Source organism: Lipophrys pholis (assembly GCF_963383615.2).
Source record: "Lipophrys pholis genome assembly, chromosome: 3".
Classification (NCBI taxonomy): domain Eukaryota; kingdom Metazoa; phylum Chordata; class Actinopteri; order Blenniiformes; family Blenniidae; genus Lipophrys; species Lipophrys pholis.
The window spans coordinates 30247628-30274927 of NC_137627.1; the positions used below are offsets into that span (position 1 = coordinate 30247628).

A 27300-nucleotide genomic window follows, 5' to 3' on the forward strand; every position below is an offset into this window, starting at 1 on the left:
AGTGATTTTTTTTTTTTCAATCTTCAAACAGGAAACTCTCAGAAAGCAAATGCACTGAGGCACAAATCATCACATCCATGTGGCAGATTGTAGTCGTTCAAGTAATTTCAGTAATTCACAAGAAAATGTTATTTTTTTTTTGTCTGTCAAGGTACAAATCCTCAACAGTTTCTTCAGCTACATTCACAAATGAGTGAAAGTAATTTTCAGGAGTTTTTTTTTTCAATTTGTTGCTGTTAATTTTCATTTTCTTAAAGATGTGAAGTTACACGTGAGTTTTCATTTAATAGTTAGCCCAAGTTTATTAAAACTGTTAGTCACAAATTGTGATGCTGTCATTATGGCGCTCCTGTTATTTTGCACGGTGAGGATGTGAGGTCCAAGCTAATGAAGTGAATCTGCCTTAATTACTTTTCTGGAAAAGCATTGTGAGGCATGAACCAGCGCATACATCTGTTAGGAAGAAAAATGAAAAGTGCACATTCCCAGACTGAATGGGTATCTTCAGGGCTTCTGCTTGAATGCCATGTGAACGTTTTTGGCTATTGAAGCCGAGTCGCCCTTCTCTGTCCCTCTGATAACAAATGAATCTCCTCCTTTATTTTTTTTTTTTGTGGCGATTTTGTTGTGCAGAGCAGGTCAATGGAAAAACCATTTATTTCCTCCCTCTCTTCATCCTTTTGGATAGTAGTGAATAATTGTTGCTGAATCGCCACATCTGTGAGGGTCACACTGCCCTATGCCTTGTCTCATAACCACGACTGTGCTTCGTCCTTCTGTTCGTCTTCACTAAAATAACACTGATTACTCACCTGGCTGTCGGAGGATTTCGGGTTTGACAAAGGCAAGTACGCAGACTATCAGGTTGCACATTTTAAATTCTTGTATTGTCCTTAATGGGGAGAAAAGATAACACAAAGCATTGTGATGCAAATTGTAGATATGCAAACAAGCAGGGGACATGTCTGGAGGCTACAGGAACCAAGGGCCAGTTTACACAACAACATTTTCACGTTGCGTTTTGTGTGTCTGTTTACACAACAAAAATGCTCGGAGCCACTGAAAACACAACTTTTTGAAAACAGCTCCTAACGTTGAACTTCTTGAAAATGTTTTGAAAACTTTTTTAAAAAGCTGCTACTGCGCATGCGCACCACAGCACTCGTAAATAGATATTTTGCATGTGCGTGTAGATGGACAAAAACAGTAATGGCTGCCTCCATAGTGTCATGACTCCCCGTCCATATTCTCCAGGGACTTTGGGCCCATTCAGAGCTGGCATTATTATGCGTTTTGGGTGATAAGATCACATGTGGCGAGCACTGATGAAAACTGTTTACATATCATTACGTATCATGTGTTTATCGCTACCCACTTCCGTTTGGATTGTGTTGCTACCTCTACGTCCCTTCTACTAAATGGCCCGGTTGCGCTATCAGTGACGGTATCCTCTGCCTAGGCCGCTATAAGGCACTGCGTCTCTGCAGACCCCCGGGCATGGACGTCCCTGTTATTTTCCATAATTTCTTTGGAAAGTTGGAACGACTTTAAGTCAGACCGGCGCATTCTCTTAAATGAAAGCACGAAGTGCGCTAATGATGTTTACGTATGACATATTTTCCTGCGACACCACCGTCCCGGAACATCTTCTGGATGCATGATGTGTGATTAGACCACGTCGGGAAGTAGTTTGAGGCCCCGTTTACACGACAACGAATTAGAGTGTATCCGCAAAACTTTCTTCACTTTTGGGGGGTCCGTTTACACGGCACCAGTTTGCGGATGCACTGTATCCACAAAGTTTTTAATCCGGCTCCCAGAGACTGCCGGAGGCTACAGAGCCTCTTACTGCGCATGCACATCTCTCCCCCTCCCTCCTGCTCATTCAGTTGTAAACAAACATGGCGGCCGCGTAGTGGTACGACCCGTGGTCCATATTCTAGTTTTATCGTCCAGATCAGTAGTTTAATAGTTGAGACTTTCCCCTGATAGCATCCGATGCGTCATCAGTCCATGCGGATGTCGGGTTCTCTCCATTTTCTTCTAGTTTATAGTGTCTTATTGTCTGCACACACGTCTGTGTAGTTTCATAACAAAATCAAGCAACAGCGCCCTCCAGTGGCCCGGCATACTAACTACATTGTTGTCTCTGTGTCCGCTGCTGCAGTGTAAACGCCCCCACTTTTTTTTTGCAGATTAGGTGTTGTCACGTGAAACGTTGTCGTGTAAACAGGGCCTGAGTGAAATTGCTTTGGTGCCTGTTCACACTTGTCTTTAGGGCTCGCCACAAAAATGCAAAAACTATTCATTTTCATTTGAAACATTGTCATGTAATCAGAGCCTTAGACAAATATCCATACCTCTGCTCGGGGAAACGATGTGAGCATTTTTGATCACTTTGGTTATGCGTACTAAAAAAGGGAAGTGAATTACCTGTTACTTTACATTTGAGTGGTCATCATACTGCAGCAGGAAATGCATCTCCCTGCAGCAAATGTACTCCAGAGTAGTGACGCATTTGTCCTTGCGATATATTTCCGTGTGTATCTTTGCTGTCTCTGAATCAAATTAGCATAACCTTATTAATGGCTTCCAGGATCAGGTACATCACTGAGCTCAGGGGAGGTCATCCACCACTGTGTGGTTTTCTACCTCACACTGGTGTTGTTGTGGACTGGTGTGCTTCTCTCTCCTCCCAACTAATTATGAGAGTGGTATTGTGCAGAACTGTGGAATTTAGTTTCATGAACCATCTGTCAGTGCAGCGAATGGATGATATTGCACTCTTTCCAAAAGGGAAAAGGGAGTAAATGATTACTTTGGTTAGCTCCTCCTACAAAATATGTGAACGATGTGGCGGTGAGCCAGATTCAAAATTAGGACTGAAGATGAAAACATGTAGTTTTTTGGGTTTTTTTTGCCTGTGGTTAATGAGTTGTGCAGAATATAAACCGAAGCACATGGTTGAAACATTGTGAAAGTCAGTTCGTGTAATACGAGTGCGCTCGCTGCACAGCATATGCTTGTGGAGTCCTCGCAGAAAGACAAATTAAATACGACGCTCTACATTTTTGTCTTGATTTTAAAAATTTTTTTGCTGATCATTAGCAGACCACCTGTGAACACGAAGGGGACGTCTTTTCACTTCAAACATATTTTGGTGATGTTTAATGTTGCTGTGCTTCCAGCCGGTGCACTTCAAAATGTGTGAGATTGACACATGTGGATGTGGGAGCTTCATGTTTCTCAGCCCGAAAATATGTGAAATGACTCTCAGCTTCTTGACTGGCATGAGTGGGTATCACTTTAATGAAAGAGCTGATTATACTAAATAAGCCCTGTGTGCGTCTGTATTTGACTCTGAGTGCTGTAAATTGGCAATTTAGCATTGTGGATATCTGTGAAATAAAGGAGCCTCACTGCTATAAAGAAAAGCCACTCTGTGTAAAGCCAGGAGTTCATTGATTGATGAATGGCTTAGCAGATGTGGAAATAAATGGATGCAGAGTGCACAAAGACATCGGTCCTCCATCTTTGTAAAGTGCATGGAGCATCAAATGGTTGAGCACAGGACCACAGGGGACAATCTTTTCTTTGACACTTCATATCAGATTTTTTTGAATCCATCTGATGTAGAGTGACAACAGTGGTGTTTTCTGCAGGTCCTCTATCTTGTTGGTGCCTCTACATTGGCCTTAGGTGTGAATATGTGTGACTTTGACTTTCGATCTCTTTGGGGTAGAGATTCTCCTTTTGATCAATTTGTCTGTTTACTAATTCAAAATTTTTATCAGCACTCGCTGTTTTATGAGCCTTTTCCTTTTTTTAGACTAAACATTTGTATGAATTATGGTCATAATCTATTTTTAAATGCTGCTGAATTATAAGTCACTGTGCTGTACGGCTAATTAGCATTTAGCGTCTTTATATGACGTTATCTCAGGCTCAACATGTCTCTTTAAATTTCTTAAGCGTTACCTTCAGCTAAGTTAGATAGCATCGGTTGTTGAGATGAGTGATATTGTAAAATCCATCTTAAAACAAAGTGACTAGCCTGAGCTTGCCTAGCACCCATCATTCATTGCAGCTCAGGCTAGGATTTACACAACAATGTTTTCAAGTGAAATCGGAAAACCTTTATTGCATTTTGGGTGTTTTCATTACCAAAACAACGAACAGCACCCACTAATGGCCCACCTAGTAGATGTTTAACCATTTAGCGTTGTAGTTACTCCAGGTTGGTCCCTGCATTGTGCTGCTAATTAGCCTGGATTGTCTGAAGCCTGTTTATTACCCCAAGATGAATGGATGGATGCTAGATCGCTGGATGGCTGGATGGATGGATATCTTTATGGCGGCTGCAGCAATCACTTCTAATCAGGTTGTCCGCTGAATTTCTCATAAGGTCATTCAAGTGGGCAATATACTCGTGATTATGTTTCCGTTCTCAAATTTCCTTCCACTGAGCTGTGGTGGTTATGAAAGTGAAGTCGAGGGCGAAGCAAGCTCTTGTAAATGTTAAAAGCAACACCCTTCCTCTCGGTTAATAAACGTCCAGAAAATCCCAATGCATTGATGAGCTCCAGGAGGAGGCCAGGGCATCTGTTTACACTGGAACCAGCGTCTGATCCAAGTAAACTGTCACCGGTTTCAGCGGGAGGCAGAGAGCACACTCTGATAGAGATGAGGAAGGAGAAATAATGAGCAGAAGAGAGGATTTTTTTTGAAGAAGAAGAACCGGGTCATGGAAGGTCTTTGCAGCTTGTAAGCGAAAAGAGTTGTCAGCTTAGGTGTTAATTTAGTGGCTGCCAGCGAAACTATGGCTAATCAGGCGTCAACATGTCGTATATCACCAAGTTAGAATAACACCATAAGGCAGTAAATAAGCAGTAAAATTTCCTCACTAGCATAGACATACAAAACCACCCTCCCTCCTCCTCCTTACTCTCCTACTTTCATAAAGCTTTTTTATTAAGTATCTTCAATGGTTCTACTGTGGTTTTGCTATGCTGGTATACAAACTGGGTGTCTCTCATGATGCTGTAGAAACTTTTCCTCCTCTAAGAAAGAACATAACAGTGAGTAAGCCAAACAGTGGCAGACTATTCACTCCCAGCTAAGCATGTGGCCTTCTGCGTGCAAGTTTTCAGAAACTTGGTATGCATCGATGCAATTAACTGTCCAAGTAAAGTAGTGTTGTTACTGTAAATTTTGTGAAAACCGTGCACGTAATTCCCAGTGGGAAAATGATCAATAGCAGTTACTCACTTGTATCTTGCAGTTTTTGCCATTTTTAGACGTAGCAATGTCATCATGTGGGCACAAATCAAGCCTGGCAGGCCAGGTTAAGCCCCCGGGCCAAATGTTTGACACCCATGCCCTAAAACCAAAAATGTTTCATAACAAAGTGTAGATGAGTCGCGAAACATTTGTAACATTTGTCTTTTTTTTTGTTTTTGCTTTCAGACGGCGTTTTTCAAAATCACTCCAGGCTGCGGACGCCTCCTCTTCCCCTTTCCCACTCTCACTCGCCCAATCATCAGCACCATGCAGCCTCCATTAACTCTTTGAACAGGGGCAACTACACGCCGCGGAGCAACCCGAGTCCCGCGCCCACGGACAGCTCCGCTCCCCCCGAGGGTCCTGCCAGTGGTCAGGACTCTGGCAGTGCGCAGGACAACTGGCTCCTGAACAGCAACATCCCGCTGGAAACAAGGTACCGAGCAGCTCGGCTCTTTCGCTGATATGTTGGCATCTGTACGACTGAGCTCCGGTTGAACTCTTCATGCTGTTTGCTCTATATGTAATTACCACAGTGCTAACAAGAAGCAAAGCAATAAAATGGGAAATATCCTGCCAGGGCAAAGGCCCACATTTGTGATGAACATGATTTTGTGGCAAACAAGAGAAAAGTGCTGCTTTTGGATGTTTGTCTAATATTACACATCCTAACAGTGGAAGCTATTGAGTTTAAACAGGAGAGTAATTATAATCACTTTGGATAGTGTAAAACTGCATCCAGGTTCTTGCAAGCGAGCTTTATTGCTCCTGAATTTTATTTATTTCATGTTAATCAGAATCCAGCTCTCTGGCACATTTCACAAGAGGAAGCTCTCGTGTAAAGTAGATCTGTCGAGTGTTATTGTAACAAAGGGAATATCTGCTGCTACTTCTTTGGCTGGTCTTATTGATATGAAACTGTGATATGAAACCAAGACACGGTTCACATTGTTGGTAGTACTTGTCGTTGGAACACAGACTTCTCCTTGACGCATAATCACCTGATGAGCTTTTTCTTTCTTATTTTCAGAAAAGCATTTTGAAGCCTTCATTTTCAACTTTTTGCTACTTAAAAAAATCTTTATTGAGATTGTTCAGGATTAGTAGTTATAGATAGCGTCCCTGTGAGGTGAGAGTGCTTACCACTACATCACTGTTTGGCCTTATTTGATATTATATGGATGCACAACGGGCAGTTTAGATCACAGTGAGGGCCACAATAATGTAATTGTGTTTACCAGAGAGCCAAATTGTAATTGACTATTAAACAATGAACTAGAGCTTTTAATTTAACCTAAAAAGCTAATTGTAAACAAACAAGTGGAACTTAATCAATTAAAATAGGCCCATTTGATTATTTCTATTTAGTTTTACACAATTGTTATTGGCTCCAATGTTGTTAATTGACCTTTTTCCTTGTGGAAATTTGTGACAATTTGTGGAAAATGACTCGCTTGCCCGCCAGATGCCCATGTATGATTTAGATAATTGAAAATTAAAGATTTAACTTCAAATAAGCACAATATCTGTTGTTTCACATCCACTATGGCACCCTACACAGTGAGAAAGAGAGAGAGAGACAGGCCCTCGCACAGCTCAGACCCTCTGACAGGTGATTTCTCGTCATGTGCGACAAACACGCAGCGCCGCGCTGAAGTTTCAGTGGTCAGACGATGATGATGATCGATAGCCATCTCGTTAGGCTGTTTGTTAAGTACTCCTCAGACTGATCTCACTTAGGTTGGTCAGCTTAACTTCAGTCACCTCAGACTGGGATGAAGTGTGTCAGCATTTCTGCCCTCAGTTCACCATTTTCCTGAAGGTCGCATTTCATCTCAACGCTGAGCTCAAATTTATTTTTTTTAATTTAAACCCCTTAGGCCAAAAAACTTTTTTTTTTAATGCTGACATATGTATATTTTTATCAACTGTATCATGTCTCTATATGATAATTGTGTGCAATTACCAAACAAACTACATGATAAAATTATCTGATGGATTCTGGTCTTTCCTGATGATATCTCACGGAAATCATCCACTTTAAGTAACCGGTCATCTAAAGCATTAAATACCATAATTAATCATGATTTTGACAGAGAAGTTGCTGATTTGACTTGGTTAAACAACCAATCATGAAGAGAATTATTGTCTTTTTCTGAGTTTGCTTCTCCATTTTATTGGTGAGTTGCTTCAGCCAACAGGAAAATGAGAAACAATTTCAGTTGGTATAAGGACACTTAGCTGTATGATGAAAGATTACACATCATCTAGCTCTGGTTGATTCTGCACAGGTATTCCCTTTGGAGCAGAAAAAAGATGGTGAAAAGAAGCCAGAGTCCCACGACAACCAGTCTTTTTAATAAAGATGCACCCATACCAGTATCGGGTATCGGGTGCGATACTGCACAGAGTACTTGTACTCACGAAAGATCCCAGATACAACCCAGTGGGTACTACGTGATATTGTTTGTCTGCAACTTCGCCTGTAAGCGAGCACGAGCAATGTTCGCGTTTTAGAGATTCCTTTATTATGTTCTGCAAAAATATTGAGATGGTGAAAACTAGTTCGTACACCAGCAACTTAATCACCAGAGACAGCAGATTTAGCCCGAAGTTGCTCATTAATTTTACTGCCCAGTGGATCCAGGAGGATTTTACTTCAAGCCGTGCTACATGCTATAGGGTTTCAAGGCTCACACACCAGCTTTGCTTCATGCTAAACATGATTAAAGTATGACTGATACACTGATTAACTGCGATTTGGAGCGCGTGTGAGTGTGGCATACAGCATGTCCAGTTCTTCAGTCTGCACTACCCACAGGGCAGCGTGTAGGTAGACGTTACACACTGCGCTATGCATACTGTGTACGCTGTAGTGCATGTACCGTCGATGTAGAGCTCTGCTGTGGTGGTTCATGGCAACGCATAGCCTTCGCATATTTGTAGATGGTCTATTAATTAAGCTTGATGGCATTTAATGAGTACTAAAGGTTAGTACTCGTACTTGTACTCATCCTTTAAAAAATTGATAACTGTGCATCCCCCCAACCTTTTTTAAGGTAAAACTTCCACTAATAAATGTGAAATACTTCCTAATTTTCACCTGAACTCTGCAGAATTAAATAACTTTTTCAGTTACTTAATACGATCCCAACGTTGCCCTCTTGTCACTTTTTCTGAAATAAATGGCCCGTGATAAATCCTGCGCTGATGGATCTTAACTCACTCTGCCTCTGGAGACGTGCCAGCGGATGGTTGGCCTGATCCAGCTTCTCCATTTCTGCCAAGCGACTCTTTTTCTTCATTAAAAAAGTTGCATTCTAACCCCCCTGAACACAAGCTTGAGAGAGCAGGAGCAGACTTCACTGCCTGGCCTTGAAGGGGCAGAGATCAGAAACAAGGCTTTTCTCTTGTACTACCAAACGTGTTCAGCCTGCCCATTGCATGTGGATAGTGCATTTCTCCATTGCATTGCTGCAATTTTTTGCCTTATGGAACAGAGCTCTCATTGGGGGGGAGGGCCTGATGGGAGGAATAAGGCCTGTAGCTAATGTGTTTCATTCTTTGTTAATCTGGATACGAACCAGTTTGAAAAGATAGTTCTTTCGGCTGAAGTTACCGTTAAGGTTCTAACATGTAAGTGATGCATTGTTTTCTTCCAATTACAACCTTTAAGGAGCCAGAATACTCTAATGTTTATCAGAGAAGAGCAAGACGCTTGCAGAGAAGGGCAGGGCTCGTACAAAACAAGGTATGACAGTGTCCAAACCAGGAGAACAAAAGAGCTTATTTGTCTCACACCTTCGTAGAAGTAGTTCCATAAGGGCCTTGATTTCCTTGTCCCATGCTGTCCCATCTTTGACCTTCATCTGTGCGTTCTGTGTTGATTCACCTTCTGTATGGGCGATGCTTCGTTGATTGCACGCACATCTCACACTAGCTTCATATCCATCTTTCCACCTGTGTGTAGAAACATAGCAAAGCAGACATTCCTAGAGACTTTACAGGACAACCTCATTGAGATGGACATTCTGGCATCAGCACGCCACGATGCCTCGTACGACGGGTATGTTGCATGTTTGCTATCTGGTTTAGACCTTTGTCAGAATCTGCTTTGCCATGAAAACAATTGATGCCTTGCACTGTTTTTCCATCTCACGTCCTCTGTTGTGAAACACTTGTCAATCATCAGTGTATGTCTCTTGCACTGCTAGAATCCGTGCTATATTTGTCCCTCTCCCATTTATACAACTAACAATTTGCATCCAGTCACATTGTTTGGTTGTATTCCTTTGGAAGTAATGTTAAACATGACCGCTGTTGTGAAGCACACGGGCACCACATATATTCTCTATTTGTTGAAGAAGATTTGTCACAGATTTGTCCTGATATTTATAAATAAAATATGGTCTCAGTGACTTTCCACATCATACAATGTAATATGACATTCAATCACGTTCATGTCACTGTCACTCGGGAGCTTCTTGTAAACTTGTCAGTAAAATGGCCTTGACAACAGTGTCGCTGCCACTGACTCTCTGATGGGCTGATCACACGGCTCTTGGACATGTAGCCCGACACATGTTTTCTGAGATAGCCGGCCATGTTCTTCAAGGGCGAATAAATCTGCTTCACTCCATGCGGCGGCGTTATAAACTGTACGTCTCCTCTGGACAGCCTTGACACATGGTTCCGGGGAATTACTCCTCTCACACTGGCATGAATATATAAACAAGAGTCAGCTGCAATCACTACTCGTGTAAATTAGATTTAATATTGATTCACAGTTTCCACTCCTTCCACACAGTATGCTTTGGTATTTTCACTAATATAGCAGAAGCATGACTGCGGTGGTGCTGTCGAATGTGCTCGGAAACAGAATAACCTACCAGTGGAAGGGACTGCACTTCATTAGACAGTGACCTACACGATAATGATGATAGACCTGCCTGGGAAATCACTGTTTCTGTCGCCACTAACAAGTAACTGTGCTTTTTCCAGGCACTTCCTCTTCAAACCAGGTGGAACATCACCAATGTATTGCACAACTTCACCGGGATACCCCTTGACCTCAAGCACGGTGTACTCGCCTCCCCCGCGGCCTTTGCCCCGAAACACCTTCTCTCGACCTGCCTTCAGTCTGAAGAAACCCTATAAGCACTGCAACTGGAAATGTGCTGCTCTCAGTGCCATCCTCATCTCAGTAACACTGCTGCTCCTGTTAGCCTACTTCATCGGTGAGTCACCTCCGACGAGTATCGCTCCGAACCCCCCCACCCCACCCCCACCCCCCCCACCCCCCCTCCGGCCCCACCCAGCATTTAGATACAGACACTGAATGAATCCGTGCGCTACTGCGTTGCTCTTATCATCCATTTTAATAGTGTTGAATCTGTCCTTGTGCACCTTATCCACGTGGAGTCGTATAGGGAGTCACAGATTGACTCCCCGCCCACCCAATTCGTCCAAAGGAACATTATCATTTATAGATTGTGTTGGTGAAATCTGCAGATGGGCAATCCAGAGTCTGGATCCTCTGAATAGACTGGAAATAAAGTAAAAAGACATCAGAAATCACACAAGAGAGGGCGGCGTATTTAGTGTATTCATCTTATTTGATTTAAGCTTCCCTGACTAGCATTCGCAGGCCCCAGCTGGGCAAGGACCATCAGTTAAGTCATGATATTAAATCAGTTCAGCTGATTTGATGCTGCTGCCAGCCCCAGCGGAATTGATATCCCATATATGAAATGCTGTCTTCTGTTCATCTGTGTGATCTATGCCGAATGTGACCAGAAAATGAAGAGACAAAAAATAAAGAGTTAAAAAGCTGAAATCTGCAAGCAAACGATGTTGTGATGTCTCTCCATATTTCTGAGGGACATATTAAACTGTGCTCCCAAAGCTGTGGTCTTACTTGGATTTTACACGGATTTGTCTCTGCTCTGTTTGGCCATGTTTGGTGTCTCTGTTCATGCTAGCCTTTCAGTCCATCTTGTACATTTTCCAAGCAAGCTGTTGCTCTGGCCACCGTTGTAAAATTCATTCTTTGCAGAACAGAAAATTCCTCTCCGAACCTGGAGTTAGAAAGTCTCTCTAACATTTCAACTGATAACACTGTGAAAGTCACATTCATGAGCAAAGCCATTACTGTTTTGATTTAGAAATGGCTATTTATGAGTGTATAACTGATCAGCTCTTAACAAGTGCAACAGCAAACATTTAAATTTTAAGTTTACATCTCCCATTGGACAAGTTTTGAAAGATTTATGGTCACAAACCAAAATAAATCACATGGTATTGGCATTGCTCTGAATCTGAATAGATTTAGTGATGTTGATAGACAGAGACAGATACCAAGAACAAAAAGAAAAGAAAAACTAAAACAGTGAAGAGAAAATTATCTCAATATGTCATAAACTGTCCCGAAGCTTGTATCATGAGGCGTTATATTGACAGTGTCGGGGATTTTAAAGATCCACATGAATAAAACCAGCAGCACCTTTTTCTGTAATAGAAATTCAGACTGGTCTATTTTAACAGTTCAAATAAGAGATTGATAACCAATTCTATATTATATATATTTATCATATAACATACATCTGATTGACTGTGAATACCTGCTTAACATATAAATGGTCACACAATTTGATCAAGTCTCATACAGAATAAGAAATAATTCATATAGAAAGATGGAGGGAACATTACAGTTAATTTGCATGAAGTTTGTGAAAGAGAATCCTGATCTCCCTGCGCGGCCTTCATCAAGGAGATGAATTAATTCTTCATTGACGACATTTGTTATAGATATGCATTAGGCTGTACCAATCACAAAATATATTGTTTCTGGTTCTCCTCCAGGCTAAATTAATTTAAGTCTGATTATTAATTTTGTGGTCACCAGAACTATTTACTAGTTTCATTTGAAATTCAGAACAGAGCTGATTCTTCATAAAAAACGATCAACTGGTTGCTGTACAGGGTGATTATCGATGTATGCAGCAGTTTTGAGTAAATATGTGTGATAAAGTTGTGGTTGAAGTTGTTTTTGGCATTAAAGGCGTGTTTTGGCGGCAGAAGTGGAGATACAGTATGTGTCTTCTGCTCGTGCCCTGGCCAAAAGCCAATAGAGCCTCATCAGCCTGATGGTGCTTAATCAGACTATGTAATTATACCCTGCAAAACTAAGACCGTCTCCCGATGCACCACAAGTAAACATGTTGGAGACCAAACCTCACCCCAAGATCGGAGCTTCCAATCAAGAACGAGAGCCATATTTAATTAAAATCTGATGAGAAAATACATTTAATTTCAAGTGCAATTAATTATTGAGGCCTGCAACTGGGAACACTGGGTGAGAAGTCTAATGAGCCCAATTTAGCCTCATTACAGATGTTTTGACTCGCTGCTCAGTTTTAGTTTTGCACAGCTGTGTAAATGGGCACATTTTGAAGTGTGAAAAGGTTAAAGTTTAAGATGGCCCTATTTTCTCTGTGGTTGCCATCTCATTAGCACATTTGTTATATGTTCCTCATTTTAAGGTCATCAGTATCCTCCTGTGTTCACTTTCACTCACCCTGGGTATCCAGCCAAGGACAATGAGGTTGGGCTGGAGAACATATTTTCAGTCCATGAAGATCCAATCCAGAAAAGCCTCTACTACAGCATTCACCTTACCTCTTTGTCTTTATGTCACTGCATAACAACATCAGCTCTTTGTTTGCTTTGGCTTCCATTCAGTGTTTGGGGGATGTTACTCTTAATGGTAATATCAAATAGGAAAGATTTGGCTTATTTGTAATCTCACAGATATGTCCTGTTGCTTTTGTGATGAATGTGAATACAGGGAACAGCAGAGCTAAACATTACACCACCGTGCAACCTTTTATGGTCTGTAAACATGAATTTAAAATAATTTATTTCGAAAACATCATCTAAACTTTAATCGCAGAAGGTGCTAAAAGTATTATCTTTTCTTGTGTTCAGGCATGTAGGCTTTTTACAACAACCTTTTTTTGTTTTGACTGTTCTCCCGCCTTCGTCAAAAGCGTCATTTAATGGTGGTGATGGTGGATGATGTGTCTTAAAGACACATTTACATGTCTGAAGAGAAGAAAAGAGAATACTTAAAGTCAAATAAATAATGAACCTAACTTAACTAGCACAGGGTACTTTCTAAAGACATATTCCAATCTTTCTGTTTCCTGTCAAACTCATTCATTAACGTTTCAAGTGAAAATGCATCGTTTTCTCATTTGTTGTAGTAAAGTTTCACGATTACACAGCAACATTCTGAAAGTGATATCGATTTGCATGGCAACCGCAGAAACACAGCAAAAGATGTAGTTAGCGTGCCAGGCCATGGCTGTTGTTTTTCTAATGAAACCACAAACACATACGTGCAGAGAGCAATACGATATAAACAGTGTTGATGGCATACTGAGGGTTTTCGAAAAGTTCCAACTTGGCAACTGTTTTCAAAAAGTTGCAGTTTCAGTGGCTCCGAACATCGTCATCATGTAACCAGACACCTAAAACACTATTAAGGTTTTGCGTTTTCACTTGAAATCGTTGCCGCGTAAACTGAGACTAAATCATGTAATCGCCAAAATTCCAGGGAAAAAAAAGGAATCTTTGTATCCTGATATACAATCACAAGCCTTGGGTAGGCATGTAAGTTTGCAGAATGTTAATCCTTTCAGATCTGCAGGCATTGATCTGCAAAAATTACCCAAAAAATCAGTTTTAACTATTTTTTGGGGGGCCATAAAAACTTTATTGAGATAAAAAAATACTGCTTACAAAATCGGCAGCACAATCTCAATAAGTTCCAAACATACTACACATACAAGTCCAACATTCTTCATATTGATAATATTGTAAAAATATAGAGCAAGCTTGTTAAGAATATAACCTCTGATATATAATGAGCCACAATGAGGAATAATGAGTTATAGACTTAATGGATTTCCATGGAAAACAGTGTCCAAGTAGCAGAAGCATTGAGATGAAGCATGTATATATAAAACATCATCACCAGGGGAATAAATGTAGCAACATCACTGCATCATTGCTGCAAATGAGCAAAAATCAGCAGCAGCAGTGGGCAGTGTTGTTTGTCTCGTAAACAGCATGTTTGATTTTCTTTTGTATAATCCATGAAGGCATAGATGAAATCTGATGTAATAGCCATGCAAAAGACTCAAATATGAATCTAAAGTTAGTCTGTATTTATTGTTTATTATGATTTTTTAATGTAACCCAACACTAGTTAAAAAAACAATCAAACAAACAAATATTATAAGCATTGGTTAAACATTTTGGCTACGATTATATATTATGTTTAATTTTTGAGAGTTTTCTAATTTAAACCTGAAGCATGGGTGTGTTGTGATGTATTAATAGCAGATAAATATTATTGTTTATCCCAACATAAACTCAGATTCTTAAGACTGTTGCTAACAATCATGTATTTACTGCAATTTTCTGACTTTAAAAATTGGATATGAGTTTGCTGGTTAGTATGTGTAGTGTTAGACTATTTGTTATTATTTGAGGAACTGTTGCTCTGATTTTAATGACATGGCACTGGAAAAATGACTAACAGTTAAATGCTTCAACCTTTTACCTGGAAAGCAATGATTTACACAGCGCCATATGGTTGAAACAATATTTTATCCAAAGCACCTTGTTTTATGTTTTATGATGCTCTTAATATTTTAGGATTTTGAAGAGTGATATTAGCTAAATAGTCCTTCTCGTCATGGATTTCCTTTAGGCATACTGCAGTTTGAAAGTGCCGCGATCACATGGCAGAAGCAGTTATTGTGGCAGCAGATGAGCCGCAGCAATGAGCCACGACTTCCTCGGTTAGGCTGAGAAGTCTTCTCCCACTGTACTTCTGTTCCCTAATTGGCACATGGCGTGACCCAACTTCCTGCCAAGGGATAAGTGAGAGGAGGGCACAACATGTGCTCAGGACAAAATGGGCAATGCAATAAAGTGCATTACTCTTGACAGGTCAGTGGAATCCCTGGAACACAGACGCAGCTTGTCACTGCCAGTGGACATCTCATTAGAAGTACCTTGTTATTCCTACAACCTGTCTTCATTTTGCAGCCAATTGCAGCAGCCATCTGACTGTCACTGCAGTGTTTACAAAGTTTGAAACGGAAGCAAAACAAAATTAGGAGAGTCGTCTTTGGCCAAGCTCCAGTGCTCTGCATATCATAGATACCATGGAGACGTAAATCTGTGTGTGTGTGTGTGTGTGTGTGTGTGTGTGTGTGTGTGTGTGTGTGTGTGTGTGTGTGTGTGTGTGTGTGTGTGTGTGTGTGTGTGTGTGTGTGTGTGTGTGTGTGTGTGTGTGTGTGTGTGTGTGTGTGTGTGTGTGTGTGTGAGGCCTGAGGGACGGGGGGGATGAAGAACGGGGCTCACAAAGACGTGATTACTAGGACACTTGGAACGGCACTCTGTCTGGTGACTTTGTGATCGTTCAGCAGCATATACGGCCTCTTTTTCCATTTTGCCAGTCAACGTAGAGCCACAAATCAAAAGGAATGCCTTTCTGGAGCTTACAAAATGACAAACAAAGCCATCTGTCTCTTCTCTGGTTACCTTCGACTGACAGTCACTTCTACAACACCGGACAGGCCGCAGAACAGATGCTGGTATCCGAGTTGAACTTTCATCATGCGAAGGAATAATTGCATTGCGTTTCCTCGATAAAGTTTCATTGTGAATCCATCTAAATATTTGAACAAATCTAGCTTATCTAGCTTCATGAAAGTATTAAACATTTACAGCGAAATCTGCAGAACATATTTAAATATCAACATTTTAAAGAATATTTCTTTATCTGAAGACTTGAATGTGCAATAACATGGCAGTTACACAAATAAATCTCTTGCAAAGTGACATTGAACATATTTCACCAAATCTAGTTAGGACTGAACATTGAATACTACAATACTATATTCTTATAATGCAATATGTCAGGTGCTGTAGACCAGAAAAGTACAGTAAATTTGATTTTCTAGACTCAATGGGTGTGTTTTTACGAATAGATACTGTCCACTTGAAGTAGTTTTCTTTCTATTACGCACAGATTTTACAATCTGTTCATATGTTAAAGAAAAGTTCATTAATCAGGTGGACTTAATTTGGTATGTATTTCTTGTACTAACAGGAAGTACAAATATTTCCCTATATTGTAATATGTTCTTAAATTTACCATTATTAGTTTTAGTAAAACATCAAGCGTTACCAAGTTACCAGATATGGTAACAGATATGGTGCGCATCCAGTTACATTTTATTAGATTTTTACGAGGTTAACATACTACAGCCATCACACACTGCAGCCTGGGTATAGACTGACATTGACACATTAACACCTTGAATGAACTTTGACACAGTTTTGCCATTGTAAGGACCATTTAGTTTAGAGTTTCCATGCTTTCCCTATGCTTGCAGGGTTTTCTTTTCAGGTACTCCAGCCCAAAAACATGCATTTCAGATTATTCGGTGACTCTGAAATATCAGGAGGTATGAATGTGACTGAATGTGTGTGTGTCTGTCTCTCAGGGCCCATTTACACAACGACACTTTCTGATGAAAACACAAAACTTTTCTTGCAGTTTGGGTGTCCATTTTCATAGCAAAGGTGGTCAGAGCCACTGAAAACTGAACTTCTTGAGAACGACTTCCAAGGTGGAACTTTACAAAAAGGCTGTCTCCATGGAAACGGGGGTAATAAAACTATTTGAAAACGCTGGGGCTCCATCTCCATGTAGACGGCAGAAACGCCGCAAAAGAGCATGCAGATGGAGCGTTATAAAAGTGGACGGCTGGTCCACACATCCTGTTTGTTGTGAATGGCTGAGCACAGACAACTAAACAAAAACATGTCAAAGTACAGGGGTTTAACATTTATTATCTGATGCTTAATGAAGCAAATCAGCCTCTCCAGTTTGGTGTTTGTCTTTTAATACCACACTCATCTTTTGTCTCGACACAGCCTTGTCAAATTATCAGGCTATAAATCAATCCGTTCTGAAAAAAAAGTGCACGGTTTTCACATTCATCCAAGATGAAATTCTTCAGAATTGTTAGCAAATTATGTCCTAAAAGACTTAATTATAGTATCAGACTCACAGTTTGTTTTAGTGAAGTGTATAATAATGTCTGTTAAAGAGCACCGAGCTGGAGATTCTTTGTTTACGACCATAGTTATAATAGGCATCAGGCTAAAGTGGTGTTGCTTGTTAGAAAATTAACTAAATTATACAATAAGGACTACTGCGCTTGTCATGTTTTCCTTTTGGATGAGTAGTTTCAAAATCAGCACATCGTCAGCCTTAGGGTTTTTCACTTGACTCCTGTTTTTGTTTATAAGTAATAGTTCACCTAAATCAATGAAAAAATAAACAGCGTTTCTGCTGTTGACACGGAAACAGAGCCTGAGCATTTTCGAAAACGTCCACCTTGGGAGCCAGTTTCAAAAAGTAGCATTTTCACCAAACACTGTTGTCGTGTAAACAGACACCCAAAACGCAAGAGAAGTTTTGCATTTTCACTTGAAATCATAGACCCTTAGCAGGCCCTTAGCAGCTTTCCAGATGTCTTCATCCACGAGTTTGTTTTCTATATTTAGTCGTGACAGAAATATTTGTTGTGTGACTAATTGCTGAAACATGTAACTGGAAAACTCAATTAAAATGCAACGGCTGCCTCCCCGGCTTTAGCTTAAGACTGATAATTTCACTGTTTTTCATTTAACAGCATGGTTATGTACTTCAGGAGTCTAAGTGACCCAACAAAAACAATAAAATAGCTGTATTGAGATTCTGGGCCTTTTCTGCTGACTGTTGACTTCCAAGTTGGCTTTTGCCTTGCTAAGCTTGTCTTGTCCATTCTCTTATTGGTGATCTGTCATGGTCAGCCCCTCCTCCTCTGTCCTGCACTCTGCTGCCATTGTTCCAGAGGACATTTCTTTTGTCGACCTTGTAAAATATCCGTGTGCTTCACCCGCTGTGGTCACATTGAAATGCCCCTGGTGTCTCCCTGCTGATGTGTTTTTTGGGGGGTTTTTTTACGGGTGTTTTGTCCCCTGCTTTTGGAGGGGAGTGTAAAAGTAATGGGTGTTGGTAAAATGACAGTATGCCGAGGATGGTCTGTGCCGATGCTGGCGTGGTGAGACAGATGTTGTCCCGTGGGGTCAGCACAGCATTTGTCTTATGGACTTACTGCTCAGCACCTTTGGGAAAAAAAAGATTAAACCATGTATTGTTCCCTAGTCCATCTATTTTCTGTTTCTCGTTCCACAGCTGCCTCCTTTGAATAATGACCCTCGAAATATACAACAATTTGATTGTTCCATTAGAACTGAGATTGGTCAATTCATTCTTCTGGTGGTGGTGGTGGTGGTGGTGGTGGTGGTGGTGGTGCAAACGGTCAAGTCAGTGGGTTTTTTTTTGTTGCACATTTTGATTGCTTGACTCTTCCAACACAGTGAATTGTATGCTTATAATGGTCCTCTAAACATCATACATGAAGGATGTTATGGAGCAAACCTTCACATGTACCATTGTACAGAGGCATCATTCACATTTTAGTTCAGGGGCCACATACTTCATCTTGAGTGGGCCGATCCAGTAAAATAGTGCCATAATAACCTATAAATTTAATTTGTGGTGTAGCATATACATGATGAAAATGTCTATATTTTCACAAGAGCAAACAATTCCCACCAAAAATGACTATAATGTCAACATAAAGCTAAGTATTATGAAGATACTTTCCAGTGCAAAATACAGTGAAATGTCCAAAAAACTGCTCCCATGCCTGTTGCATTATGGGTGTTTTTACAAACTCATCCTGACAGCATGGCGTTGAGGAAAGTTTGCTCGCATTGAGGTGGGTAGCTTTCAGCGCAGCATTACCAATATCTCAGGTCATGTCTCAGTGTTCTGTTCTCTACTTTTAGGAAATCTGTAAAAAAAATAAATAATTATTTTCTTTTTTTTAATTTTTAACCTTTGCTTGGTTGTTTAAAGATTGAAGCTTCATGGTGGCCAGTTTTGACCCATGCGCCTTGTATTAGACTCCCCTGTTTTACATAGGTCATACACAGATCATAAACAGGGTTACATCATCACCTCCGATCTGATAGGAATGCATGTTTTTGATTGGATCAGCTTTCATTGTATTAGTACTGGTGTAACTGCAGTGATTGACCACGTACAGATCAGGCTGGGACACCTAACGGGGCCCACGAGCCATATAGTGTATTTGTGGTGACTTTGTGTTGCTATTATGTTTAGGTAAAACCAATACTGACATTATCCTGTGTTTCGTATTTCAGCCATGCACCTTTTTGGATTAAACTGGCACCTGCAGCCCATGCAGAGACAGATGTACCAGCTATCAGAGGACAATACAAGTGGCCTACCTTTTCCTACAGACCTGAGCTTGCCCCCTCTGGGCAACACAGGCTTGGAAATACCTGACCGGAGAGGAAAGGATGACAGTAAGTGCACATTTTATTGTGTTATTCTTCTTGAAAAAAACAACAAAAAAACACTTGAACTCAGTAAACAAACTGTCTTCTTCTTGTTGTGAGTGATTTGCATGACTTCCTCATAAGAAAAAAAAGGCAAACTCAAGAACTGAGAAAGTTTCTCAAATCTTAAAGTTTACAGATGACATTTCGAAGCTCATGCAAGTTTGTTATTATTCTGTCATCCGGTTTCATATTGTGTTCGCACGTCTCCATGGTATTCAAAAAGATCTGCATTGTAATCCTTTGAAAGTTGTTGTAAGTGGGGAAAGACTTATTTGTTCCTGGAGGGAGAAAATGGGACAGCTTAAGGGACTGAGTATCCAGGGGCTGCAGGGGGATTAGCCACTGTCCCCCTTCAGGACGGATGTGATCCTTTCATCTCCTAGCTTGGGCTTCGCTTTCCTGGCAGCCAACGAAAGCATGTGCTCACCCCGACGGTACCAACTGCTCAACTCAAGGAAAGTTTGCTCCGTTCCAATCTCCAACAAATGGGCCCAGATTCAACCAAGTGATTTACCACTGGTGGACTACAATAGGTTGAAGATGGGGTTATTACCATATAGATGAATCCATGCTCATTTACCAGACAGTAGAAAGTGTATTTAGCCAACAACAAGCGAGACTACAGCAGAGCGGAGATCCTGCACGGCCGCTGTGGCTGATAGGAAATCAATAGCCATAGTTTTCTAAATAAGTTTCATTCTGCGGTGCTGTCACCAGAAACAATACACAGCTCTCTTAGGTTTTATCAATCGAATGCAAATGCCTACAGCGTCGACAATGAGTAACATTTGAGTCGTGTCTTCTCATCGGAGCGCCCTATTGTAGTTTAGCTTTCAGAAGAACGAACATTTATTTAACCATGAGCCCCGTTATCACTGGTTTAGGCTTATGATTTATTTAAACAGCCAGATAAGTGTACCATTAAGGTGCAACGTAAAAATACACTCACACTCCTATGTGTGGAGCTTGTGCACTGTAGCCGTATTTAAACCTCAGGTCTGGGAGACGGGGGCAGTGTGTCCTGTCTACTCTGATAAAACCCTTCGCCACTGATGGACTTTTGAGAAAACTTCCATCTGGTGTGCTACGTGTAACCCAAAGCTGTGTCTGCTACTCAGTCCTTGGGGTAGTTTGTATGGATGTCTGCCTTAGCAGACATTGCTGCTGAAATGAGCTCATTTACATGGGCAAACAGATGTTGCCATTTCCACTGAGTCCAATGTGAGTTGTATTATGGAGCATATGGACAATTTTAGCGCTAACTGTGTTAATACCTGAGCTGGTCGTCGCATTAGTCGAGCCATCTCTACTATACCTACAATTCACTTTATTGCTTCTACTTCTCTCTATCACTGTATTGAAAGTGTTGAATTCTCTCAGGTGTTTTCTGTGCCACGTCCACACCATATGTTTGGTCTTTTAAACTATTTACTCATGTTACAGTTTGAAAATTATCTGTGCTGCCTGGTATCAAAGTGTATTTTATTATGCCTTTATCCCTTGTGTTTAGATCTATTTCTTTTATATTTCTGTATTCTTAGCTTTAAACAATCCAAGGCCTAGGTCCCGCAGATGTCTATTCATCTATCAATCAATCAATCTTTCATGGAGGTTATAGTTTAGCTACACAGATGGTTGGAGGAGATATTAAAATCTGTAGGAGTTACTCCTTTCATTTAATTCTCAAAAACTAACTACTTGCTTGCCTTACTTTGTATTTCATATTCAGGATGTTTTAATAGTGTGCATGTTTTTGTATTGATGGATTAGCTGTGCTGACAGCACTGTTACTGTCTAATGACTGAATCAGTTACATACAGAAGCCACTCTAGGCCCCATTTACACAACGTTTGCAAGTGAACATGCAAAACTTGTTTCGTTTACATAACGACGGTGCTCGGAGTCACTGAAAACGAAACTTTCTGAAAATGGCGGATACTCTGCAAACTGTGTATGCCCGCCAAGCCTGTAGTAGATATTTCTTCTGCACATACACAAGAAGATGGACAATAACAATGTTTGCCTCCAGAGTGTCATGACTCCCAGTCCATCTTCTCCTGGGACTTGGTAGTTTTATTAAGAGTCTTCCGGAATAACAATTCAACTTGGTCGTTTGTCCATACCGATGCCCACGTACTCACCATTGTTAATGTCATGGTTCCGGAAGGGCAGACCCAAGATGCAGAACACACGGGACAGGTTTGAAAGGGGAAAAAATCAAATGTTTATTGAGAAGGCGGATCCTTCGGCTCCCAGGAAACCACTGCTGAGAAGCCTCTCCACGGCGCAGGATGGGGAGAAGGTGGCGAGCACCGGGAGTCCGCAGGGGGGAACAGAAAACGCTGCGAAAGCAGGGGGGGGGGATTAACCAAAATCCAAGGATACAAAACCCAGTCTTGGCTCAATGTTTCAAATCGCGAGCTCCAAGATCAACACTAGAAAAACGACTCTGAAGAGAGCTAGGCCAAACAATTACCGCAAGCAGTAGTACGGACTGGCAACGACCCTCTGGCAGCTCCAGGCTTTTAAGGGTGGAGCCGCTGATGAGCCACAGGTGAAATGAGTTATCCTCCCCCACGGCTGCGCCTGCTCTGCTGTCAAAATGCGAGGGGGAGGAAGACACACCACACACCGAACAGAAAGACAACACTCACCAAAACAAACAGAACACAACATAAAACTGCTAGGACCGGAACCACCGAATCCTGACAGTACCCCCCTCTCAATGGGAGACTCCTGGCGACCCAGGCTTCCCTGGATGGGCTCGATGGAAGTCGCCAATGAGCGAGGGGTCCATTATAAAGGAGCGAGGTATCCACGTACGCTCCTCGGGCCCATACCCTTCCCAGTCGACCAGATACTGGAGCCCCCGGCCCCGCCGTCGAACATCCAAGAGCCGTCGCACCTTGTAGGCAGGCCCTCCTTCCATAAGCAGGGGGGGTGGTGGGGGTTTGGCTGGGGGGCAAAGCTCTGAGGTTTCCACTGGCTTGAGCTGGGAGACGTGAAAGGCCGGATGGACCCGCATGGACCGAGGGAGTTTCAGCTTCACCACGGTGGGATTGATGACCCTTTCCACCAGAAACGGACCCAGATACTTTGGAGAGAGTTTGCGGCAGTCTGTACGCAAGGGAATATGTTTAGCGGAGAGCCAGACAGCCTGACCTGGTGCGTAGGAAGGGGCCTCTGAACGTCGGCGATCCGCCAAGCGCTTATTCTCTTCGGAGGAGCGGAGGAGGGCGGCGCGGGTCTCGCGCCACAGCCTCCGACACCGACGAAGATGGTCCTGAACTGAAGGGACGGCGATCTCGTCCTCCTGAGCGGGGAACAATGGGGGCTGGTATCCTAGGGAGGCTTGAAATGGAGACAGTCCAGTGGCAGAGCAAACATGCGTATTGTGGGCATATTCCACCCAGGACAGATGGGAGAACCAAGATGCGGGGTTATTTTCAACGACACACCTGAGCATTGTTTCCAGGACTTGGTTGGCCCGCTCTGACTGTCCATTGGTTTGTGGGTGGAACCCAGAAGATAGGCTGACCGTTGCACCCAACGCTTTGGTGAAACAGCTCCAGACACGGGACACGAACTGAGGACCCCGGTCGGAGACGATATCCGAGGGGATTCCGTGGAGACGGAAAACTTGGTCCACCAGGATGCGAGCGGTCTCCAAGGCCGATGGTAATTTTGGTAGGGCGACAAAGTGGGCAGCTTTGGAAAAACGGTCAATGATAGTGAGAATCACTGTATTTCCCCGAGAGGGGGGCAAACCCGTAACGAAGTCCACTCCGATGTGGGACCATGGCCGGGACGGAATCGGTAAGGGATGCAGGAGGCCAGCGGGAGGTTGGTTTGAGGATTTGCTACGGGCGCAAATGGGGCAGGCTCGGACGTAGGCCCGAACGTCCGGCAGAAGGGAGGGCCACCAGAACCTGCGCTGAACCAATATCGCCGTGCGGTGGACTCCCGGATGACCCGCCAGCCGAGAGTCGTGACCCCACTGCAGTACCTGGGACCGAACAGAGCTGGGGACAAAAAGACGATTTGCGGGACCAGTACCTGGATCGGCCTCCTCCTTGTGGGCACGGCGTACTTGATCCTCGATGTCCCAATGGAGGATGCCCACCACCAGAGCAGCCGGTAGTATTGGTTCAGGGTGCTTGCCCATCTCGGAGGGAGTGAACAGGCGAGAGAGGGCGTCTGGTTTTAGGTTCTTCGAACCAGGGCGGTAAGTCACGGTGAACCTGAACCTGCTGAAGAATAAGGACCACCTGGCCTGGCGGGCGTTGAGCCGTTTTGCATCCTGCACATAGGCCAAGTTCTTGTGGTCCGTCCAAACCATGAAGGGGGTTGATGTTCCCTCCAGCCAGTGCCTCCATTCCTCCAGGGCTAGTTTGATGGCGAGGAGTTCCCGATTACCCACGTCATAATTACACTCCGCCGGAGACAGTTTCCTGGAGAAAAAGGCACAGGGATGGAGAAGGTTCTTGGGGCCGTGTCGTTGTGACAGGACTGCCCCCACTCCACAGTCCGAGGCATCCACCTCCACCACAAACTGTCCCTCCGGATCCGGTTGGACTAACACCGGAGCAGAAGTGAACAGCTTCTTTAGTTGGAGAAATGCTGATTCTGCTTCTGGGGTCCAGGAGAAGGGGCGGATGGTGGAGGTCAGCCGGGTCAGAGGCAGAGCGACTTGGCTGTAGTTCCGGATGAACCGGCGGTAAAAATTGGCGAAGCCCAAGAATCGCTGCAATTCCTTGCGGGTGGAAGGGGTCGGCCACTCTAACACAGCTCTCACCTTCTCAGGATCCGTACGGGCTCTTCCTTGCTCAAAGATGAACCCCAGAAACGGAACCGAGGTGGTATGAAAGGAGCACTTCTCTGCCTTGACATATAGTTTATTCTCCAATAACCTCTGTAGGACCCTGCGGACATTGGAGGGGTGTTCCCGGACGGATTTGGAGAATATTAGAATATCGTCCAGGTACACAAACACGAACCGGTTAAGGAAGTCCCGAAGAACATCATTCACCAAAGCCTGGAATACTGCAGGAGCATTAGTGATTCCAAAAGGCATGACCTGATATTCGAAGTGACCAAGAGGGGTGTTGAATCCGGTCTTCCACTCGTCGCCCTCCCGTATTCGCACCAGATGGTATGCGTTGCGGAGATCCAGCTTGGTGAAGATCACCGAACCTTGGAGGGCTTCAAAAGACGAAGAGAGCAGCGGCAGGGGATACTTGTTTTTTACAGTGATGTTGTTCAAACCTCGATAGTCAATGCAGGGTCGGAGGGATCCGTCCTTCTTCTCCACGAAGAAAAACCCTGCTCCCACGGGAGAAGTTGAGGGTCGGATGATGCCAGCTGCGAGGGACTCCGAGATGTATGTTTCCATGGCCTCCGCCTCTGAACGTGACAGGCTGTAAAGTTTACTGCCGGGAAGTGGCGCGCCAGGAAGCAGATCAATGGCGCAGTCGTAAGGCCTGTGGGGAGGTAAGGAGAGAGCCAGATCCTTGCGAAATACCTCCCCCAGGTCGTGGTATTCGGCCGGGACTAATGCTAAGTCAGGACAGGCGAACTCTGGAAGTTTTTGCGGAGGTGAATGGGATGCCGCGCTCAAACAGTGGGCGTGACAATGAGGGCTCCAACTTAGCACCCTGCCGGCCTGCCAGTCTAATTGAGGGTTGTGGAGGAGGAGCCAGGGGTAACCAAGAACAATAGGATTAATTGGGGAGCTGATGACTTTGAATTTGAGGGTCTCATTATGATTTCCGGAGATAGATAACACCAATGGAGCAGAAGTATGGGTCACCTGGGCGAATGGCTGGCCGCTAAGGTTGGTAGCTACCAAGGCTTTTTTCAGTGGGAATAACGTAATATTGGCTTGACGGGCAAACTCATAGTCCAGGAAGTTGTCCTCTGCACCGCTATCTATGAATGCTGTCAAATTGAGGGCTGCTGGGCTAAGTTGTAGTCTTGCAGGGAGCAACAAACGTTTTACCTGGGCAGGGTCTAAGGTATGACTCATCCGGACCCCCACACGGCCGGACGAGTCTAGTCTTTTAACGTGGCTGGACAGTTGGAGATGAAGTGGCCTGGCTTACCACAGTAGAGGCAGTCACCATTCTTTAAGCGTCTGTTCCGCTCGGCTGGGGTGAGGCGGGAGCGACCCAGTTGCATTGGCTCCTCTGAATCTCCAGCGGCCTCACTGCGAGAGGCGGGGCTGGAAAAAGCCCGCTGGGACTCCGAGCTTGGCGGCCGCTGGTTGGAAGCTGGTGTGGGGGGGCGGCTCCGTCCTGCCCGTTGCTCCCGGATCCGGTTGTCCACCCTGATAGCCAGGCGGACCAAGGCCTTTAATTCTGTGGGTGACTCAACAAGGGTTAAACGGTCCGTTACAATGTCATTTAAGCCCCGTAGGAAGGCATCCTTTCGGGCGGAGTCATTCCAAGTGACGTCTGGCACCAATGTCCAAAACTCCACAGCATACTCCGCCACCGACCGGGACCCCTGGCGGAGCTCGTGTAGCCGGCGCGCTGCGTCCCCGCCGCGGGCCGGATGATCAAAAACCAACTTAAAATCCTCTAGAAACTCAGCATAACTTAAGTGGGTTAGTGGAGTGGGAGAACTATTAGCCTCTGCCCATGTAAGGGCACGGTCCCGCAGTAGACCTAAAATGAATTGAATCTTTGCTGCGTCGGCTCCAAACACAGCTGGCTGGAGTGAAAACACCTGCTCGCACTGAAGCAGAAATCCCCGGCAACGGTTCAGATCCCCAGAAAAACAATCCGGCGTAGGAATCCGTGATTGAAGGCGTTCGGGTGGGCTTACCGGTGCAGAGGGGTTCTGGATGGATGAGGACGGAGCAGCTGAGGCGGCAGCCGGCAGCTGATCTAGTCGCTGCTCCAAACGGTGGAATTGGGCTTGGATCTGAGTCATCATGGCTTGCAGTGTCTGGTCCACTTGACCCAGACGGGCTCCCTGCTGCGAAATGGCATGACGGAGCTGGGCGACCTCTGCGGGTGTTCCGGCGGTGTCTGTGTTCTGGCCAGTCCGTTCTGTCATGGTTCCGGAAGGGCAGACCCAAGATGCAGAACACACGGGACAGGTTTGAAAGGGGAAAAAATCAAATGTTTATTGAGAAGGCGGATCCTTCGGCTCCCAGGAAACCACTGCTGAGAAGCCTCTCCACGGCGCAGGATGGGGAGAAGGTGGCGAGCACCGGGAGTCCGCAGGGGGGAACAGAAAACGCTGCGAAAGCAGGGGGGCGGGATTATCCAAAATCCAAGGATACAAAACCCAGTCTTGGCTCAATGTTTCAAATCGCGAGCTCCAAGATCAACACTAGAAAAACGACTCTGAAGAGAGCTAGGCCAAACAATTACCGCAAGCAGTAGTACGGACTGGCAACGACCCTCTGGCAGCTCCAGGCTTTTAAGGGTGGAGCCGCTGATGAGCCAC

General features: G+C 43.7%; 1 protein-coding gene across 2 annotated transcripts in view; it reads left to right on the top strand.

Moving 5' to 3' along the window:
* Positions 1 to 27300, top strand: part of tenm4 (teneurin transmembrane protein 4) — a 178032-nt gene that overhangs the window by 61652 nt on the left and 89080 nt on the right. For both annotated transcript variants that reach the window (XM_080459788.1, XM_080459789.1), the window contains 4 exons: positions 5467 to 5716; positions 9251 to 9346; positions 10282 to 10517; positions 19645 to 19809. In XM_080459788.1, coding sequence (XP_080315914.1) covers positions 5467 to 5716; positions 9251 to 9346; positions 10282 to 10517; positions 19645 to 19809 — 747 coding nt within the window. The remainder of the gene's footprint in view (positions 1 to 5466; positions 5717 to 9250; positions 9347 to 10281; positions 10518 to 19644; positions 19810 to 27300) is intronic.